The following is a 22,510-nucleotide window of genomic DNA, read 5'->3' as shown; positions in this document are numbered from 1 at the left end:
TGCTCACCACGTGTGATGCATCCCCGTATGGTATTGGGGCCGTCCTGTCCCACAAGATGGAGAACGGGACCGAGCAGCCGGTAGCTTTCGCCTCCCGCACATTGACTGCAGCGGAAAAGAGATACGCGCAGATCGAGAAGGATGGCCTGGCTGTGGTCTTTGCGGTGAAACGCTTCCACCAGTGTGCATGGCTGCCACTTCACCATTGTGACTGATCATAAGCCTCTGCTGGGACTTTTCCGAGAGGATAAGCCAATACCGCCCATTGCTTCCGCACGGATCCAGCGCTGGGCTTTGTTGCTTGCCACCCATGAGTATTCTCTGGAGCACAAACCAGGAACCCAGATAGTGAATGCCGACGCACTGAGCCGATTGCCTTTATCGACCGGCCCCATGTCGACCCCCACGACCGTTGAGGTGGTTACAACCCTAAATTTTATGGACTCCTTGCCTGTCACGGCATCACAGATCCGTGAGTGGACCCAGACGGAGCCAGTCCTGTCAAAGGTTCGGCACATAGTCCTGTATGGTTGGCAGCATAGACAGCTCCCAGGCGAGTTGCGGGCATTTTCCTCCAAGCTGTCAGAATTTAGCGTGGAAGACAGAATCCTCTTGTGGGGGACGCATGTGATTGTCCTGGAAAAAGGATAGGAGCTGATACTAAGGCACTAGCACAATGGGCATCCGTGTGTGACCAAAATGAAAATGTTGGCCCGGAGTTATGTCTGGTGGCCAGGCCTCGTCACCGACATTGAGAAGGTGGCCCAAAACTGCACCATTTGCCAGGAGCACCAGAAGCTTCCGCCGGCCGCGCCCCTACATCACTGGGAATGGCCAGGGCGGCCTTGGGCGCGCTTGCATGCGGATTTCGTCGGCCCTTTTCAAGGATCCAAGTCCCTTCTATTAATCGATGCCCAGTCTAAATGGTTAGAGGTGCATAATATGGTAGACGTAACGTCCTGGTCAACAATCGAGAAGATGCGTTTGTCTTTCAGTAAGCATGGCCTCAACGAGGTGCTGGTCACGGACAATGGCACTCCGTTCACAAGTGAGGAGTTTGCGAGGTTCATGAAGATCAACGGCATACGCCACATCCAGACCGCCCCATACCACCCTGCTTCAAATGGCGGAGCGCGCAGTGCAGACATTCAAACGAGGCCTAAAGAAGCAGTCTTCCGGTTCTATGGACACGAGACTGGCTAGTTTTTGGTTTTCATATCGGACCACTCCACATGCGGTGACTGGGGTAGCTCATGCGGTGACTGGTGTAGCTCCCGCGGAACACCTAATGGGCCGGAGACTTCGCACCCGCCTTAGCATGGTTTTCCCGGACATTGGCGCAAAAGTACGCCGCACTCAAGAACGGCAGGGACATGGTTTTTCTTGGCATCGGTCGATTTGGCAGTTTGCGCCCAGTGTTCGTTCGAAATTTTGCTGGTTGTGCCCAGTGGGTCCCTGGCGTTATCTTTCGCCGAACGGGCCCTTTCTCTTACTCGGTGCAAGCCCAGGGTCGTCTCCAGCGCAAGCATGTAGACCACGTTCAGTCCAGAATCTCTTCCAAAGATTCCCTGCCCCCGGAGCTCATTTCTACAGCCACAGAGACTAGACACGGTGGAGAGTATTCCTCACAATCTTCCTCTGGTGCCACACACAAAGCCTGCACAGGTCGTTGCAGAACCGCGTGGAGACAGAGACGCTGAGATGACGGAGGCAGTGGACTCCGACTCCGAGATGGAGACACAGGACGCCTCAGAGGGGGAGACCTCAGGACCACGGGCCGTGGATGTACTACCGTTACTCCATTCATCACGGAAGCACTGTTCTCCGTCTCGGTACACGCCACCCGATGCAGTGCCTCGTGCAAATGGTGTCCGGCTTATGACAAAACGAGTCCGACGCCCTCCTTCACTAGGGTCTTTGGTGGATTCCTTGGACTTTGAGGGGGGAGGGATGTTATAACCTGCCTGCTTACCACTGGCTGGGGACTTATGGCAATCCCGCAATCGTTTGGGAATATACGTTTCCCCAATGAAGGGGGCGGAGAAATCATGAGCAGATTCCCTGCATAAATAAAGCTGGCCAGTTTGGAACCAGCTAGAGAGGCGTGAGCAGCAAGGGAGTTGCTGCTGCTGTTGTGTGTATATATATGTTATTGTAAATAAATGTTGTTTCTTTCTATCCTTCAACTCGTGCTGGATTCTTCGTGGCCTTCACAAAACATAGTAGGAAATTGATTGAGTGGCAACAGAGTAGGGATATTGGGTAATTACTCTAATTGGCAGGAGGTGACTAGTGGTATACCACAGGGATCTGTGTTGGGACCTCAAATTATTCACATTATTCATTGATGACTTGGATGATGGCATAGAAAGTCATATATTCAACTTGCTACTGAAGATACAAAATTAGGTGACATTGCAAAGAGTCCAGATGATAGCATAACATTGCAAGGAGATATTGGCAGACAAGGTGAATGGGCAAAATTGTGTAATATGGAATTTAATGTCAGCAAGTGTTATCCATTTTGTGGTATCCATTTTGGACCAAAAAAGAATAGGGCAAGGTGTTTTCTAAATACCTGATTGAGGGTCCCAGAAGAGGGGGAGGAATGATGTTGCTGAGAGCCACCACCATCACATGCCCTCCCCGACAACCCCTTCTGTGACTAAACCCTCTCTCGTCATTACTTACCTCTGGTCTTAGTCATTTTGTGGGGCTGGTTTAGCACAGTGGACTAAACAGCTGGCTTGTAATGCAGAACAATGCCAGCAGCGCGGATTCAATTCCCGTACCGGCCTCCCCGAACAGGCGCTGGAATGTGGCGACTAGGGGCTTTTCACAGTAACTTCATTGAAGCCTACTTGTGACAATAAGGTATTATTATTATTAGAGGTTTGGAACACTCCCAAGCAGCAGTTGAAGCTAGAACAGTTGTTCATTTTAAATCTGAGATACATATCTTTGTGCAGAAAATATATTCAGGGATATAGGCCACATTGCAGTATCCAGTGCCTTCAGCCTTTTCTTGGTATCATGAGGGACGATATCACGAGGGGTGAATCAAATTGGCTATAGACTGACATCTGTGATGCTGGGGACCTCTGGAGGAGACCGAGATGGATCATCCACTCAGCACTTCTGGCTGAAGATTATTGTGAATGCTTCAGCTTTGTCTTTTGCACAGATGTGCTGGGGGATATTTGTGGAGCCTCCTACTCCATGAGTTGTTTAATAGTCCACCACCATTCACAACTGGATTTGGCAGGCTGGTGACAGTGAACTTTACACACAAATAGTGGGACAGAACACATCCACATCCGGCGTGAGACACAGCCAAAGTGAGTTTGAAACTCGGAATTTGAAACAGAATCGGAATTCGGTGCAGAGCGGGAAGAGATGCTTTTTCTCCTTGCTTTGCACTTTTAAAATCACCAGTAAGTAGTCTTGCCCTGCTGTGGCAGATGAGGCTACAAGGGAGTGCGCTGATTGGTAAGTAGTAGGTAAAGTCGGTAAGTCTTTGAAACTTTTATCACTTATGGTTTGAAAATACATTTTGTGGTTTATAGTCTTAAGGGCTATAATTGGCAGTAACGAGGACAAGGAAAGAAGAGCCATAGAGAATTGTATATAATCTAATATCAAGCATCTTCCAAAGGTTTAATTTAAAGGGGTAAATCATGGCAGGAATGCTGAAAACCGTGGTTTGCTCCTTTTGCTCCATGTGGGAAGCCAGGAACATTTCCAGTACCCGGGGCCACCATGTGTGCAGGAAGTATCTCCATCTACAGCTCCTGGAAGTCCGGATTTCGGAGCTGGAGCGGCGGCTGGGGACACTGTAGAGCATCTGTGAAGCGGAGAGTGTCGTGGATAACATGTATAGAGAGGTGGTCACATCACAGGTTCAGACTCCAGAGGCAGGTAGGGAATGGGTGACCACCAGGCAGAACAAGAGAGCTATACAGCAGTGCAGGAAGCTCCTGTGACCCTTCCCCTGCAAAACGGATATACTGCTTTGGATACTGGTAAAGGGAATGACCCCTCAGGGGAAAGCAGCGACAGCCAAATTCATTGCACCACAGTTGGTTCTGCTGCAGTATGGAGGAGTAAAATGTGTGAGAAAGCAGTAGTCATAGCAGATTCAATTGTGAGAGGAATATATACTTGTTTCTGTGGTTGCAAATGAGACTCCAGGATGGCATGTTGCCTCCCTGATGCTCGGGACAAGGATGTCTTGGAGCGGTACCGGGCAGGACATTCTGGAAGGGGAGGCTGAACAGCCATGGTCGTGATACACATTGGTACAAACGACATAGGTTAAAAAAAGGGATGAGGTCCTAAAAGCAGAATATAGGGAGTTAGGAAGAAAGTTGATAAGTCGGACCTCAAAGGTAGTGATCTCAGGATTACTATCAGTGCCGTATGCTAGTCAGAGTAGAAATAGCAGGGAGTTGGGAACCTATGCAAGGAGTCAGAGGAGGAGGGAAAAGGACCAAAACAAGCAACAGAAAGGGGAATATGAAAAATGATAGGCAGAGAAACCAAGGGCCAGATTCAATCAATGCAAAATGTTGGGAATGGGACAAGTTGTGTTGAAAAGTTGTATGGGACAAGTTGTGTTGGACGGAACATTCGCAGTAAATGGATGAACTGATCGAGCAAAAAGGTGTAAATGGGTATGATATAATCGGGATTATGGAGACATAGCTACAGGGTGACCAGGATTGGGAACTGAACATCTAGGAAATTAAAATCACTTATTGTCACAAGTAGGCTTCAAATGAAGTTACTGTGAAAAGCCCCTAGTCGCCTCATTCCGGCGCCTGTTCGGGGAGGCTGGTACGGGAATTGAACCGTGCTGCTGGCCTGCCTTGGTCTGCTTTAAAAGCCAACGATTTAGCCCAGTGTGCTAAACCAGCCCCTGTGTATTCAGTATTTAAGATGGACAGATGAGGAAAAGACAGTGGAGTTGCATTACTGGTTAATGATAAAATTAATGCAATAATGAGGAAGGATATTAGCTCCAACAATGTGGAATCTGTATGGGTCGAGAAACACCAAAGGGCAAAAAACGTTAGTGGCCGTTGTTTCTTGACGTAGAGGTGATGTTTGGAATGGCATTAAACAGGATTAACCAAAGTTAGAGAAGCATGCAATAAAGGAACATCTGTAATTATGGGTGATTTTAATCGACATAAAGATTGGGCAAACCAAATTAGTCACAATACTGTAGAAGCGGAATTCTGAAGTGTATACGGGATGGTTTTCTGGACCAATAAGTTGAGGAACCAACTAGTGAACAGGCCATCCTAGACTGGATACTGTGTAATGAGAACGGAATCATTGGCCATCTAGTTGTGGGAGACCCCTTGGGGATGAGTGATCATAATATGATAGAATTTTTCATCAAGGTGGTGAGTGAAGTAGTTGATTCTGAGACTAAGCTCCTGAATCTTAATGAAGGAAACTACGATGATATGAGGCACGAGTTGGCTGTAATCGATTGGGAAACGCTACTTAAAGGGATGACTGTGGATAGGCAATGGCAAACATTCAAGGAGCGCATAGGGGAACTGCAATAATTGTTTATTCCTGTCTGGCACGAAAATAAAACTATAATAGTCTGCCTTCCTGCTTTTGATAGCAAACCATGGCTTACAAGGGAAATTAGAGATAGTATTCGATTCAAGGAAGAAGCATAAAATTGGCCAAGAAAAATTACAGGTCTGAGGATTGAGAACAGTTTAGAATTCAACAAAGGAAGACCAAGGGGTTGATTAAGAAGAGGAAAAGAGAATACGGGTGTAAACTGACTGTAAAAGTTTCTATAGGTACGTGAAGAGAAAAAGATTGGTGAAGACTAATGTCAGAAACAGGGATGAAGAAATGGTTGAGCAACTAAATACAATATTTGGTTCTGTCTTCACAAATAAGATACCAGAAATGTTCAGGATTGCAGGGTTTAGTGAGAGGGAGGAACTGAAGGAGATCAATATTAGTAGAGAAATAGTGTTGGGGAAATTGATGGGCTTGAAGGCCGTTAAATCCCCAGGGCTTGATAATCTGCATCCCAGAGTGCTTAAGGAAGTGGCGCTAGAAATGGTGGTTGCATTGGTGGTCATCTTCCTGGATTCTATAGACTCTGGAACAGTTCCTGCAAATTGGAGGGTAGCTAATGTAACCCCACTATTTAAAAAAGGGGTTAGAGAGAAGCAGGGAATTATAGACCGGTCAGCTTGATGTCGGTAGTGGGGAAAATTCTAGAATCTATTATCAAAAGATTTTATTGCAGAGCACTTAGAAAACAGTGGCAGTGAAATCATGCTTGACAAATCTACTGGAATTCTTCAAGTATGTAATTAGTAGAGATGATGAGGGGGAGCCAGTCAGTGTGGTTTATTTGGATTTTCCGAAGGCTTTTGACAAAGCCCCGCATAAGAGATTAGTGTGTACAATTAAAGCACGTGGGATTAAGGGGAGTGTATTGAGATGAATAGAAAACTGGTTGGCAGACAGGAAACAAAAGAGTAGCAATTAATGAATCTTTTTCCAAATGGCAGGCAATGACTAGTCGGGTATCACAGGGATTGGTGATGGTATCTGAGCTATTCACAATATATATTAATGCTTTGGATGAGGGAACAAAATGTAATATCTCCAAATTTGCGGGGTGGCACAGTGGTTAGCACTGCTACCTCATAACGGCAAGGACCCAGGTTCGATCCGGGTCACTGTCCGTGTAGAGTTTGCACATTCTCCTTGTGTCTGCGTGGGTCTCACCCCCACAACCCAAAGATGTGCAGGGTAGGTGGATTGGTCATGCTAAATTGGCCATTTAATTGGAAAATAAAATTGCAGATGAAACAAAGTTGGGTGGGAGGGTGAACTATGTGAGGATGCAGCGTGATTTGGACAATTTGGGTGAGTGGGCAAATGAATGGCAGGTGCAGTATAATTTGGATAAATGCGAGGTTATTGACTTTGGTATCAAAAGCGGGAAGGCAGTTTATTATCTGAATCGCCATAAATCAGGAGAGGGGAATGTGCTTGTACATTCTGGATGTCCTCGTACACCAGTCGCTGAAGGTAAACATGCAGGTACAGTAGGTGGTAAAGAATGAAAATGATATGCTAGCCTTCATTGCGAGAGGATTTGTGTACAGGAGCAGGGATGTCTTGCTGCAATCATACAGGGTCTTGGTGAGGGCAGATCTGGAATATTGTGTGCAGTTTTGGTCTTCATATCTGAGGACGGATGTTCTAGCTATAGAGGGTGTGCAGCAAAGGTTTACCAGACTGATTCCTGGGATGGTAGGATGGACATATGAGGAGTGATTGAGTTGGTTAGGATTATTTTTACGTGTTCAGAAGAATGGAGATGGGGAATCTCATAGAAACCTGTAAAATTCTAACAGGGCTGGATAGGGCAGATGCAGGAAGGATGTTCCCGATGGTGGGGGTGTGCAGAACCAGGGGTCGCAGACTGAGGATACGGGGTGGACCATTTAGGACTGAGATGAGCAGAAATTTCTTCTTCCAGAGAGTGCTGAGCCTCTGGAATTTGTTACCACAGAAAGTAGTTGAGGCCAAAACATTGTTTTCAAGAGACAGTTAGTTATAGCGCTTCGGGCTAAAGGGATTAAAGAATATGGGGGGGAAGGCGGGATTAGGTTATTGAATTGGATGATCTGCCATGATCATAATGAATGGCGGAGCAGGGTAAGTTCTTCACGCAGAGAGTGAGTGGGTGCCTGGGACGGGCTGCCAGAGGTGGTGGAAGCAGGCACAATAGCAACATTTAAGAGACATCTGGATGGATACATGAATAGGAAGGAAATAGAGGGATACGCACCGAGTAAGGGCAGAAGTTTTTTTTTAGTTCGGCACCATGATCGGCACAGGCTTTGAGGGCCAAAGGGCCTGTTCCTGTGCTGTACTTTTGTTTGTTCTTTAGACTTGGAAGGGCTGAATGGCATCCTCCTGCTCCTACTTTCTATGTTAAGCAATATTTCAATTTTAAAAGTCTCATCCTTGTTTTCCAAATTCCTCCTTAGCTCTGTAATCTCCTACAACCCTCTGAGATAACGATGTTTCCCCATTTCTACCCCTTGAGCATTCCCGATTTTAGTTGCTCCACCCTTAGAGGCAGCTTCTTATGCTACCAAGGGCCTCAGCTCCAGAATTCACTTTGAAAACCTCTCCATATTTCTCCTCTAAAATATCCCTAAAACCTACATCATTGACTAAGCTTTTGGCCAACTGTCCTAATATCTCCTTATGTGGCTTGGTTTCAAATTTTGGGGCATTTTACAACATTAATGTTGCGCGATATATAAAGATCAGTTGTTCTAGGTAGGGTGAGGTTGGTCAACAGTGTAGGTGGGGTGGTGCTATAATGTAAGTGGAATTTTATGATCAGTCTAAACAGCCAATTAAGAATTAATTTAGCCTATCAGTGTCTCCCCATCTTTATTCCGCGGTCCTTTTTTAAGCGGGTCAACAGTGATCACAGGCTTCGTCTGGGTGGGCAAGACCCTGCGAGTAAGGAAGGCAATGCTTGAGCGGAGTCGGGGAGAGGGCGGGCTGGTGCTGCCAAATTTTAGCAACTATTACTGGGCGGCTAATATAGCCATAATCAGGAAGTGGGTGGTGGGGGAGGGGTCGCATGGGTGCGTATGGAGGCGGCTTCATTTAAGGATACCAGTTTGGGGGTGTTGGTAACTGCGCCTCTGCCGTTCCCGCCGGCACGGTACTCCACCAGTCCAGTGGTGGTGGCAGCCCTGAGAGTTTGGGGCCAGTGGAGGCGGCATGTGGGAGCATCGGTTTAGGCCCCAATCTGTGATAATCACCAGTTTGCCCCGGGGAGTATGGGCGGGGGATTCCGGTTATGATGGAGAGTGGCGATTGAGAGGATGGGGGATATGTTCATAGAGGGAGCTTTCCGAGTATGAAGACGTTGGGAGGAAGAGTTTGGGTTGGCGAGGGGAAACAAATTCAGGTATCTGCAGGTGCGGGACTTCCTTCGTAAACAGGGGTCAACCTTCCCCCTCCTACCACTAAGGGGGATTCAGGACAGGGTAGTTTCCAGAGGGTGGGTAGGAGAAAGGAGCGTCTCGGACATTTATAAGGAGCTTATGGGGTCGGAGGAGACGCAGACCGAGGAGCTGAAATGCTAGTTGGAGGAGGAGCTGGGAGGTGAGATAGAGGATGGTCTGTGGGAAGACGCGTTGGGTAGAGTCAACGTGACTGCAACATGTGCCAGGCTCAGCCTGATCCAATTTACAGTTGTTCACCAGGCTCACATGACAGTGGCCCAGATGAGCAGATTCTTTGGGGTGGAGGACAGGTGCGGGAGGACCGGTGAACCATGTCCACATGTTTTGGACATGTCCAAAGCTCAGGGGATTTTGGCAGGGGTTTGGGGACGTCATGTCCACGGTGTTAAAAACAAAGGTGGCGCTGAGTCCAGAGGTGGCAATTTTCGGGGTGTCAGTAGACCCGGGAATCCAGGAGAAGAAAGAGGCAGACGTTCTGGCGTTTGCTTCCCTGCTAGCCCGGAGATGGATACTATTAGCATTGAGGGACTCAAAGCCTCTGAAATCGGAGACCTGGCTATCGGACATGGCTAGCTTTCTCTGTTTGGAGAAAATCAAGTTCGCCTTGAGAGGGTCACTGTTAGGGTTCACCCGGAGGTGTCAACCGTTCATGGACTTCTTTGCAGGAAATCAATCATCAGCAGACTGGGGGGGAGGGGTGGGGGAGTAGTTTAGATTCGAGTAGGGGATCAATAAGGGTGGGATCTGTACGAGAGGTAAATGGCTTTTGAAATATGTTTATGGTTTCATGTATATTGTTTATTTTGTTGTTGTCACTATACCAAAAATATCTCAATAAAATGTTTATTTAAAAAATAAGAATTAATTTTAACAGCAAATGCTGGAAACCCTAGGTTAACAATGTTAACATTTCATCAGTACTTTTCTTCCGGTGGGAGCTATGGAGGAGTAGGTCGCACATTTGGTGGCTCCCGCTCGGGTCGGACCTTTCGACCTTTTCCCCGATTTCTTATCGGACTTGATTTGGTAAATTGATGGTAGAGGCAATTGTGGAGTGGACTCCTACATCGGTGGATGGAGAGGCGGACTAGAAGTGCTCACAAAGGAAGAAATCGACGAACAGAAGGCTTGGGCTGAAGCTGCAGCGGGAGAAAGCATGGCGGATGATCTGAGTCCTGGCTTGTCGACCCAGCGGTCAATGGAGCAGTTGATGCAGTTTATTCAGGAGGGCTTCGTCAAGCAGAAGCAGGAATGCTTGGACCCGATTAAAGAATCGACTGCGCAGCTGGAACTTGGACTGGATGCCCAAGTTCGGGCAATCCAGAAAGTAGAGAAGGCGCTGGCTGAGCAGGAGGAACATCAAACTGCAGTGGAGGTGGAGGTAGGGATGCTGAGAGACCAGCAGAAAAGGCCCCTAGAGAAGGTGGAGGATCTAGAGAATAGGTCCCTCCGGCAGAACTTGAGAATCGTTGGTCTCCCGGAGGGGTCCAAAGGAGCGGACGCTGGGGCATACATAGTGGGCATGTTCGAGAAGTTGCTGGGGGATGGGACGTTCTCCCGACCCTTGGAGGTGGACAGGGCTCACAGAGCACTCGCGAGGAAGCCGCGAGTGGGGAACCCCCCGAGGGCAATGGTGGTGAGATTCCACAGGTACTTGGACAAGGAGCGTATTTTACGGTGGGCCAGGCAGACACGGAGTTGTAAATGGGAGAACAGGATCCTGCGGATCTATCGGGATCTGAGTGCGGAGGTGGCCAGGAGAAGAGCGGGGTTCAATTAGATAAAGGCGACCCTTTTTAAGAAAAAGGTGAAGTTTGGACAGTCCGGCCCGTCTCTGGGTCACGTATGAGGAGCAATATTTTTATTTTGAGTCGCCCGAGGAAGCGATGGACTTCGCTAGAATGAAAGGACTTGCGGCGGACTGAGGACTTTGAACTTTGCTGCAGCGCTCACGTTAAAACAAGTTTCTTGTTTTTCTTTTTTTGGGATGTTATTTGTAATGCCTTCTGTATTGATTTGGGGCCTGTTGCAGAGCTGAGTGAGTTAAAGTTTATATTTGTGCTGATGGGGGATGGAGGTCTGTTTGTTAGATGCTGGGGAAAATGTTCTGCTGACGGGGGAGGGACTTTTGCTGTGGGACAGAAAGGAGACCAGGGGCGGAGGCTGCCTGGGGGCGGACCGGCGGATGCGTGGGGTGCGGGCTGGAGACTGGCCCAAGAAAGGTGATGGCTGATCGGCGAAGGGTGGGGTGGCGAATGAGTCCCCCAACTAGGCTGATCACATGGAATGTGAGAGGGCTAAATGGGACGGTTAAGAGGGCACGCATGTTCACGCATTTGAGAGGACTGAAGGCGGACATGGTAATGCTACAGGATCCTGAGCAACTGATCAGATCAGATTAAGGAAGGGATGGGTCGGACAGGTTTTTCACTCGGGGCTGGACTCGAAAACTAGAGGGGTCGCGATCCTGATTAATAAAGTGGTATTTGAGGCGGGAAGAATAGTTGCGGATGTGGGAGGCTGGTACATTATGGTCAGTGGGAAACTGGAGGGGTTGCAGGTGGGACTAGCAAATGTGTACTCTCCAAATTGGGTTGATGTGGAGTTTATAAAGAGGATGCTGAGGAAGATCCCGGACCTGGATTCACATAAGTTGGTCACGGAGGGGACTTTAACACAGTTATTGACCCTGGGTTAGACCGGTCGAGCTCAAGGACAGGCATGGTGCCAGCAATGGCAAAGGAGCTAAAGGGGTTTATGGAGCAGATGGGGGGGGTGGGCCCATGGAGATTTGGGCAGCCGAGAGTGAAGGAGTTCTCCTTCTCCTCACGTACATAAAGTGTATTCCCGGATTGATTTTTTAATTTTGAATAGGGCTCTACTGACGGGGGTAGTGGACACTGGGTATTCGGTGATCACAATCTCAGATCATGCCCCGCACTGGGTTGACCTGCAGGTTAGCAGGGAGAGTAACTAACGCCCGCACTGGAGGCTGGACGTGGGACTTTTAGCTGACGAAAAGGTGTGCGAGCGGCTGAGGAAATGTATTCAGAACTAGCTGGAAGTCACGGGTGAAGTTTCAGCGGCGGTGGTCTGGGAGGCATTGAAGGCGGTGGTTAGAGGGGAGCTGATCTCGATATGGGCCCATAGGGAGAAGGCAGACAGAGCAGAGACTGACCGACTGATAAAGGAGATATTGCAGGTCAACAGGAGGTATGCGGAGACATCAACGGCAGGGCTTTTAAGGGAACGACGGAGGCTACAGGCGGAGTTTGGCTTGTTAACTACAGGGAGGGCAGTAAAGCAGCTGAGGAAGGCGAGGGGGGCGATCTATGAGCATGGGGAGAAGGCTAGCAGAATGCTCGCGCAGCAGCTTAGAAAGAGGGAGGCAGTCAGGGAGATTGGGAAAGTAAAGGACGGGGACGGGAACCTGGTTGGAGACTTAGCAGGGGTGAATAAGGCTTTTAAGGAGTTTTACAGTAGGCTGTATGGGTCGGAACCCCCCAGCTGGGCTGGAGGGTATGAGGCACTTTTTAGGGGGGTTGAATTTCCCGAAGGTGGATGGGGGGTTGATAGAAGGGCTGGGGGCCCTGATCGGGTTGGAAGAGATAGCAGATTGTCTGAAGGCCATGCAGTCGGGGCCGGATGGGTACCCAGTGGAGTTTTATAAAAAGTTCTCTGGGATATTGGGGCCGCTGTTGATGAGGACATTCAATGGGGCAAGGGAGCGTGGGGTGCTTCCCCCAATGATGTCACAGACCATGATCTCATTGATCCTGAAGCGGGTCAAGGACCCGGAGCTATGTGGGTCCTGCAGGCCAATATCTCTATTGAATGTGGACGCCAAACTGCTGGCCAAAATCTTGTCCTCTAGGATTGAAGACTGTGTTCCGGATGTGATTGGGGAGGACCAGACAGGGTTTGTTAAGGGTAGGCAGTTGGTGGCCAATGTAAGAAGGTATTAAATGTGATCATGATGCCCCCAGAAGGTAGGGATGTAGAGGTAGTGGTCGCAATGGACGCAGAGAAGGCTTTTGATCGGGTGGAATGGGAATATTTCTGGGAGGTACTGGGACGGTTCGGATTTGGGCGGGGCTTTATTGACTGGGTCAGGTTGTTGTGTCAGGCTCCTGTCGTGAGCGTACGGACGAATGGGACAACATCGGACTATTTCAGGGCGCATCAGGGGACGAGACAGGGATGCCCCCTCTCCCCACTGTTATTCGAGTTAGTGATAGAGCCGTTGGGAATTGCGCTGAGAGCTTCAAGGGGCTGGAAGGGGCTGATCTGGGGGGGTGTGGGGAGTGGAACACAGAGTCTCGCTTTACGCAGATGACCTGCTCCTGTATGTATCGGACCCACTGGAGGGGATGGAAGAAATTATGGGTATTCTGGGGGAATTTGGCCGGTTTTCGGGGTTTAAACTAAATATGGGGAAAAGTGAGATGTTCGCGGTCCAGGCGAGGAGACAGGAGAAGCGATTGGGGGAACTGCCGTTTAGGGTGTTCGGGGGAAGCTTTCGGTACCTAGGCATCCAGGTGGAATGGGAACGGCTACACAAGTTAAATTTGGCCCGATTAGTAGACCGAATGAAGGTCGATTTTCGGAGGTGGGACGCGCTCCCGTTGTCACTAGCTGGGAGGGTGCAGACAGTGAAAATGACGGTTCTCCCGAGATTCCTGTTTGTGTTTCAGTGTCTCCTCATCTTTATTCCACGGTACTTTTTTAAACGGGTCAATAAGGTCATCACTGGCTTTGTATGGGCCGGTAAGACCCCTCGAGTAAAAAAGGGGATGCTTGAGCGGAGCCGGGGGGGGAGGGCGGGCTGGCGCTGCCGAACTTTAGTAATTATTATTGGGCGGCGAATATACCATGATCAGGAAGTGGGTGGTGGTGGGAGGATCGGTATGGGAGCGTGCTGAGGTGGCTTCATGCAAGGGCACCAGTTTGGGGGCGTTGGTAATGGCGCCTCTGCCATTCCCTCTGGCACGGTACTCCACCAGCCCCATGGTGGTGGCGGGCCTGGGGGCAATGGAGGAGGCATGTTGGGGCGGAGGGAGCATCGGTGTGGTCTCCAATCTGTAATAATCATCGGTTCGCCCCGGGAAGGATGGATGGAGGGTTTCGGAGATGGCATAGAGCAGGGATTGAGAGGATGGGGGATATGTTTATAGAGGGGAGCTTTTCTAGCCTGAGGGAGCTGGAGGAGAAATTTGGATTGGCGAGGGGAAATGAATTTTGGTACCTGCAGGTGCGGTACTTCCTACGCAGGCAGATCTCAACCTTCCCGCTCCTACCAGCAAGGACAGGGTAGTTTCTCGAGTGTGGGTGGGAGAAGGGAGGTTTTTTGACATTTCCAAGGAACTCATGGGGTCAGAGGAGTCGCAGACCGAGGAGTTGAAACGCAAGTGGGAAGAGGAGTTAGGAGGAGAGATAGAAGATGGTCTCTGGGCGGATGCGTTGAGTAGATTCAACGCGTCCACAATATGTGCCAGGCTCAGCCTGATACAATTTTAAGGTCGTTCACCGGGCTCACATGACAGTGGCCTGGATGAGCAGGTTCTTTGGGGTAGAAACTAAGGTGTGCGGAAGGGTCAGCGAACCATGTCCATATGCTATGGGCATGCCCGAAGCTTCAGGGATTCTGGCAGGGGTTTGCGGAGGTCCTGTCCAAGGTGTTAAAAACAAAAACAAAAACTGAGTCCAGAGGTGGCGATTTTCGGAGTGTCGGAAGACCCGGGAATCCAGGAGGAGAAAGAGGCAGATGTTCTAGCCTTTGCTTCCCTGGTAGCCCGGAGACGGATTCTATTAGCTTGGAGGGACCCAAAGCCCCGACGACGGAGACCTGGATAACTGACATGGCTAGCTTTCTCTGGAGAAAGTCAAGTTCGCCTTGAGAGGGTCAATGTTGGGGTTCGCCTGGAACAGGCAGCTGTTCGTCGACTTCTTTGCGGAAAATTAACCGTCAGCAGAAGGGGGGGGGGGGGGGGGGGCTGGGGGTTAGATTAGTTTAGAGTAGGAGGTTAGTAAAGGTGGGACCTGTAAGGGAGGAAGACGGCTTTTGCACTGTGTTTATAAATTCATGTACATTGTTTATTTTGTTGTTGCTGTAAAACCATAAATACCTCAATAAAATGTTGATATGAAAAAAACATTTCATCAGTACCAGGAAATCTGAAGAGGTTTACCCATTTAATTGGTGAACAAGTACAGAGATAGGGAAAAGGCTGGGGGTGGAGGTTGGAAGAGCAAGGACCTGTGATAGGACAGAAGCGGGATTGTTTAATTGACAAAAGGAATTATGGTGCAAGACAAAGTGGAGTTGTTATGGGGCAAGTAAATAAAAGACAAATTAAGATGGTGGAACATCTTGTCAAATGTCTGTTCTCCATCTGAAAATGTTATCAAACACAAGTTTCCTCTTGTCAACTACAATTTTGATGGTGTTCAGTCACACTATTTTTATTGACTTTCAACAATTTCCTGGCAACTATTGTTAAGCTAACTGGTCTATAAACTTTTCTGGCTTTCCTCTCAACTTTCTGAGCTTAGGCCTTCATGGGAATGGTTGGGGGCAGTTTACTTTCAAATGTAATGGTTGTTCACGTCCAGCTTTTCTTTTCAGTGTGTAATCCTCTAAATTGTTTTCCTGCATGTTAGCCTCATTTCCAGATTCCTGTCTGGCTGCACATCCATGCAGCTTATCAGGAACATTGGCTGCAGATTAAATTAATGAAACAAATAGAAAATAATGCTTTGGCATGAAATGATCGGTTTATTCACTCTCACTTGTTTGTCACCACTGTCACAGTTATTTCACCTGTTGTTTCTACAAACTTCTAATTAAATGTTGCCATAATTTCCCTTTGGCCTAACCGTTGCAAAATATTGGAATTGAACATAACATGTTCTTATTTTCATTTTCTTCTGCAGATAGATTCATCATCAACTCCACCAACTCCGATAGTTCCTATTTCTCCCATTGCTGTTGGCGCTCCCAGCACACCTGTATCCCGAACAAGTGGAACTAATTTAGTTGAAGAAAAACAGCAGCCGGCACTGACATCAGAACAAGCAGTGTCAGCAGCACCCTCCTCCTCCTCCTCCTCCTCCTCCTCATCCTCCTCATCCTCCTCATCTATTCCTGCACCTGCATCTATCCGTCCTACAGTGTAAGTGCACATCCTCAAATTCAAACTACGAACCACTGGGATTTTTCATCTTTATACTTGTTGCATTCAAGTTATATTCTTATTGAGGGACAGCACGGTGGCGCAGTGGTTAGCACTGGGACTACGGTGCTGAGGACCTGGGTTTGAATCCCGGCCCTGGGTCACTGTCCATGTGGAGGTTGCACATTCTCCCCATGTCTGCGTGGGTTTCACCCCCACAACCCAAAGATGTGCAGGTTAGGTGGATTGACCACACTAAATTGCTCCTTAATTGGGGAAAAATATAATTGGGTACTCTAAATTTATAAAAAGAAAAAAAAAGTTATATTCTTATCCATTGCAGTAATCAAACAGCCCACCAACAAATACACTGCATCGGATAGCATCACCCACAAAAAGAACAAAAATTAGCCCCATTGTTGCTCAAATCCAAACTGGAGTAGGATTACGGATCAAATCCACCAAGAACTCCCTGTGTTTCCCGAACTTCAAACCCCTAATGTATCTCCATGTCTGGTGTGCCGTTCGACCTAGAGCACGATCCTGAGCACAACCCAGATCAGCTTCAGAGCCCATTCCAGATCACACTCCAAATCCCATCCCATGTTACACTCCAGAGTTTAGCCCAAGCTTGGCAGTAATAATAAATATATTGAAGATAGGAAATTTACTGTTGGTGAGTTGGGGCAGTTAGAGATGGGAGGTCATGTGGTATCCAGAAATATATTCAGCGTTGGCAGTTCTAGTGAAGGCTGAATTCATTCAAAGGATGAGGAACCTGTATTTAAGGTTGATAATATCAGTTGGTGCAAAAGAAAACAGTTCCTGAGTGGAGTGGAGTGGAAAGTTGTATCAATACCATTGAACCATGGTGCATTGGGACATTAACTTGGTCTTTTAAATTTTTTGTAATGCAGGTTCAACTAAACATTGTTAATATAAACCAATTTAAATGAAATTATTTGAATAGTGATATGGGACTGTAAATAGAGTTCAGCCATATTTACTTTATAAACCGAGGAGACCCGTATTGTGAGGTATCTAGGTTTTCAGTGATTGACTCTAAACTTAAATTATGTGAACCTCAGTTTACAATCTCTGTGTTATAGTGTGTACTGGGACCTTGATGTTCCAACCAACGCAGTGATTAAGGAGCGTCCTCCAATTGAGATGCTTCCACCGCATCCAGATGTGGAGGTATTAAGAGCACATCTGACAGTGAAACTGAGACAACACTACCAGGAGCTCTGCCAACAAAGAGAAGGTAACCTCTTCAGCTGACAAGGGGTAAACATGTTCCATGCACTGATGTTGTTTAATCTGATGATCACAAAGGAAAAAAATCAAGTTCAGGCTTTTTTCCAGTGTAAAAAGCTTTATTTTCCCATCTTTTCTGTTTGCCATTAGGGATTTGGGGCCCTTTGACAAACTATACTTAGAAAAAGAGCAATTAATCTGCACTATGCGTGGGACATACTTTCCACATAACTTTGTGCTGAAATACTTCCTCTGTCCCAAAGGTGTTAGCTGCAGCCCAGCGGTAGCATTTGCGTTTCCGTATGCGAAGGTTGTTAGTTCAAAGTTAAGTATGTGAGTTAAACTGTCAGCCCATACTAGTGGAATGCGGTATCATTGTTGGTGAGACTTGTTTGGGGTGAGACATTGAATCAAGGGCCCATCTGCCCTCTCTGTTGCTCTTCTGAATAAGCAAAGATCTTTTTAAGGATCCTGGCCAATATATATTGATTAATGGCCAGGACTAAAACAGATTTATCTGGTCATTCAGATTATCTGGTCATTTATTGGCTTGCTGTTTGTGGGAGCTTGTTGTCTACAAATTGACTGCTATATTTCCCTAAGTTGCAACAATAGTGATATTATTATTAATATTACAATCCCAGACCGGACCCGAACAGTGGATAGGATACTGGATAGAAACCATCTTGATGCCACCTTTCTAATGCTCCTTGTGATTCTGGATGATACGCCGTAGAGTTAAATTGCTTTATTCCTAAACTATCCATAACTTCCTTGAATAACTTCAACATAAAATTGAATCCCTGACCTGATTGAATTTTTTTTGCTAGTCCATATCTCGTTAAAAATTAGTTAACTCCTCTACAACCCTCTTAACTGTAATATTTCTTCATAGAAGGGCCTCCAGAAATCTAGTAGTGTTTTTCAAACATTTTTGCCCGGGACCCATTTTTACTAACCAGCCGACCTTTGTGACCCATGCCAGCCGACCTTTGTGACCCACCATTTTGTCCTATCTTTAATGCGAGAGGTGAGCCTAGGCTGATATTCTATAGTCCAGAGTAGCGAAGAATGAGAAATTACCTCATTGAAACATGATGTGGAGATGCCAGCGTTGGACTGGGGTGAGCACAGTAAGAAGTCTTACAACATCAGGTTAAAGTCCAACAGGTTTGTGTCGAGTCACTGAGAAGGAAGCTGTGCTCCGAAAGCTAGTGACTCAAAGCAAAACTATTGGACTTTAACCTGGTGTTGTAAGAAGGGTGGCAAGGTAGCACAGTGGTTAGCACTCTTGCTTCACAGCGCCAGGGACCTGGGTTTGATTCCCGGCTTGGATCCCTGTCTGTGTGGAGTCTGCACGTTCTCCCCGTGTCTGCGTTGGTTTCCTCCAGGCGCTCTAGTTTCCTCCCACATGTCCCAAAAGACGTGCTTGTTAGGTGATTTGGACATTCTGAATTCTCCCTCTGTGTACCCGAACATGCGCTGGAATGTGGTGAGTAGGGGATTTTCACAGTAACTTCATTGCTGTGTTAATGTAAGCCTACTTATGACACTAATAAAGATTATTATTATACTTAAGCCACCAACACTGCGAATATATGTGCCCAACTTAATTACAATGAAAATACTTCAGTTTTCTTATCTCCCTTCGAGTATCATCGGTTTCCTTTTTAACCTGAGGCAAACTCTCCTTGGCATCACCAACCTGACCTCCTTTACATTGACTACCGACGAATTTCTCATTTCCTCAGTTTCTATCCTTCACAGTCTCTCATTTTTCTTATCCCTATTTTCCTTTCCTAATCTTTCCATTTCTACTTCAAGCTTCCTCCTTTCAGGGCAGCACGGTGGAGTAGTGGCTAGCACTGCTGCCTCAGGGAGCCAAGGACCCGGATTCGATCCCTGCCCCGGGTCACTGTCCGTGTGGAGTTTGCACACTCTCCCCATGTCTGTGTGGGTCTCACCCCCATGTTATTCCAACTACAGTGTGTCTATAACCCGTATGTGGTGGACAAATGACTGCGTGTTGACTTTGTTTAATCAAATAATGTTTATTCACACACACAATGTTACAGTTAATCAATCACTCCATCAACACAAGTTATTCTGCAGAGTACTAAAAGTTAATACTAGACCTTAACTTAACTTTTGAGTGACTCAGTCTGGTCTGTGCTCTGACTCTGACCTTCCAGCGTTGGTGGTGTGATCCTCCTTGTGGTGGCTGGTAAAGATCACCTTTCTGGTTCCTGTTGATGGCTGCTGAGAGAGATTCTAAGGTGGTGCCGCACCTTTGAACCTGCTTGGATTTTGCGCCCCTTTTGGGTGGACTCTGGGTCATTGCCAATCAATTGATCAGGAATCAATCACCCTGATTGATCAAGTCTAATCAGGGACGTCGGGATGTGCACTCATCTGGCATGTCTGCAGGTGTTAGGGGCATGCAGGCTTTCCAGATGAGGAGTTTAGGTGCCTCTGTGTCTGGTAAATGAATGTGATTGACAGTATAGTTCTATTGTCCCTGAGATGGCCTTTTTCCTGTGTATCGCGATGTCTAGGCTGCGGCTTGCTCATCAATAATTATTTAAACTGCAGCCTGCTTGTCCTTATACTTGGCCAATTCTCCCAACATCCTTTGCAGGATACCATCTTAGGTGGCCGTTCAGCCACACCCACAACCCAAAAAGTTGTGCAGGGTAGGTGGATTGGCAACGCTAAATTGCCCCTTAATTGGGGGGGAAATAGAATTGGGTACTCTAAATTTTCTTTTGAAAAGCCCTCTCTTTTTTGTTCTGCCATTGCCAATCTCTCCTTTTATTTCTAATTTCTTCTGTTCTATTTCTTTCTGTTCATCTTTATCCTGAATTTCTAATTGTTTCATTTGTAATTGAATTCTAGCTAATTGTCATGATTCTGGCTGTGTCTCGGGCAAATTTAAATGCTGAGCTATTTCTTGTATTCTCTCTACCTTCCTCATTCCTTAGATAAGGTTAACTGCAGCTTTTCTGCCAAACCCAAAAGTTTTATTTTAGTCACCCTTCGTAAACCAACTCAAGTAATCTCTTCCATACCCAGGAAAACCTTTGCACCTGAAAGTTAATTTTTGAGGGCATCACAGCCAAACTGATCCTGTCCTCATCCAACATCCAATGTGAACTTTCCAGCCCTAGCCATTGGATAGCAAGTGGAGGGAACAGGAATCTTGGCCTCCTGCTATCAAAACCAGTTTTCACTGCCATCTGGACTTAAACCCAAAAAACTCAGTGCAGACCAAAAATCAAATTTGGGGCTATTTTGTTGCCTCTATCATCTAAAAGACTTTGGCTGGGAAAGGTATTCTTCTGATCCTTCACTTCTTCATTGATTCGGACCTTATTTTGATTTAAAGAACGCTGATTACATTCCTTCATTTACTCAGGCATTCGTTGATGATGGGCCAGTTGTGGTAAGGTTTCGCCTTATCATGACGAGTAGGTGCTGCTTGAACTAAATGGAAATGGAATTTTGATCCTCCTTCCCACAGCAACAACCCCAGAAACATTCAATCTTCGGACAATGTTTCTAGCTGTTCTATATGGGAAGGTCTGTGAATCCTGTTTAACACCAGTTTGATTGCTCTGGCAGGGATTGATCCACCTCGTGACTCTTTTAATCGTTGGCTTCTGGAACGCAAGGCGATCGACAAAGGCAAGGACCCATTGCTACCCAGTGATTGTGATCCAATCATCTCTCCCTCTATGTTTCGTGAAGTAATGAATGACATTCCTATCAGGTAACCAAATATTTCCTTTTGTGATACAGGCTATGATAAAGATTATACCTTGTACTGTAATAAAGTATGTACTGACCCCTTGTCCAACAAGTAGTTTCCACCTAAAGAGACATCTATCATTTATAGAAACATAGAAAATAGGAGCAGGAGTAGGTCATTCGGCCCTTCGAGCCTGCACCGCCATTTAAAATGATCATGGTTGATCCTCTATCTCAACACCATGCTCCCGCACTCTCCCCATATCCTTTGACACTTTTAGAGTCTAGAAATTGATCTATTTCCTTCTTAAATATATTCAGTGATTTGTTCTCCACTGCCTTTGGTAGAGAATTCCACAGGTTCACCACCCTCTGAGTAATGACATTCTCCTCATCTCAGTCCTAAACGATCTATCCCTTATCCTAGATTGTGACATCCCCCTACAAGCCAGCGGAAACCCCATCCCTACATCCAGTTTGTCCAGTTCTGTCAGAATGTTACCATATTGCAAATGGATCTCCTCCCATTCTTCTTGATTCGAGTGAATACAGGTCCAGTCAAACCAATCTGTCCTCGTACGATAATCCTGCCATCCCAGAAATCAGTCTGGTGAACCTTCGCTGCACTCCCTCTATGGCAAGTAGATTCCTTCTTCGATAAGGAGACCAAAACTGCACACAATAGTCCAGGTGTGGTCTCACCATGGCCCTGTACAGCTGCAGTAAGTCATGCTTACTCCTGTACTCCAGTCCTCTTGCAATGAAGGCCAACATAACATTTCCATTTCTAACTGCTTTCTGTACCTGCATGCTTGCTTTCAGTGGCTGGTGTACAAGATCATCCAGGTCCCTTTGTATATCAACATTTCTCAATCATTTAAAAACTACTTTGTCATTCTGTTTCTCCATCTCAAGTGGATAACGTTTAATTTATCCGCATTATATTGCATCTGCCATGTATTTGCCCACTCGCTCAACTTGTCTAAATCACCTTGAAGCCTCTTAGCATCCTCTTCATCACTCACAGTGCCACCAAGTTTTGTGTCATCAGCAAACTTGGAAATATTACATTTGGTTCCTTCATCCAAATCATTGATGTACATTCTGAATAGCTGGGGCCCAAAGCACATATAACAGTGTGACTTCCAAACCCAAACATACCTGGCTCCGTACAACAACCCCTGCCCCGTCCCGCCCCGAACACACACATGCAGCTCCCCTCAAAGTCTCTTGGAAATTAATGTCACACATGCCACATCTCCAACCTAAACCAATGAGAAA

The 22,510-nt window shown here is 46.9% G+C and overlaps 1 protein-coding gene across 4 annotated transcripts in view; it reads left to right on the top strand.

Annotated features, from left to right (window-relative positions):
- pcif1 (phosphorylated CTD interacting factor 1) overlaps nucleotides 1-22,510 on the top strand; it is a 295,713-nt gene that overhangs the window by 106,941 nt on the left and 166,262 nt on the right. For all 4 annotated transcript variants that reach the window (XR_011948739.1, XM_072514490.1, XM_072514491.1 and 1 more), the window contains exons 5-7: nucleotides 15,987-16,225; nucleotides 17,335-17,489; nucleotides 21,104-21,251. Coding sequence is in view for 3 of the 4 variants with exons in the window: in XM_072514490.1 (XP_072370591.1) it covers nucleotides 15,987-16,225; nucleotides 17,335-17,489; nucleotides 21,104-21,251 (542 nt within the window). In the remaining variant the exon portion in view is untranslated. The remainder of the gene's footprint in view (nucleotides 1-15,986; nucleotides 16,226-17,334; nucleotides 17,490-21,103; nucleotides 21,252-22,510) is intronic.

The sequence above is a fragment of the Scyliorhinus torazame genome, chromosome 8 (assembly GCF_047496885.1).
Source record: "Scyliorhinus torazame isolate Kashiwa2021f chromosome 8, sScyTor2.1, whole genome shotgun sequence".
NCBI lineage: Eukaryota > Metazoa > Chordata > Chondrichthyes > Carcharhiniformes > Scyliorhinidae > Scyliorhinus > Scyliorhinus torazame.
Note: the sequence above shows the minus strand (reverse complement) of the source record. Positions and strands in the feature narration are given on the sequence as shown.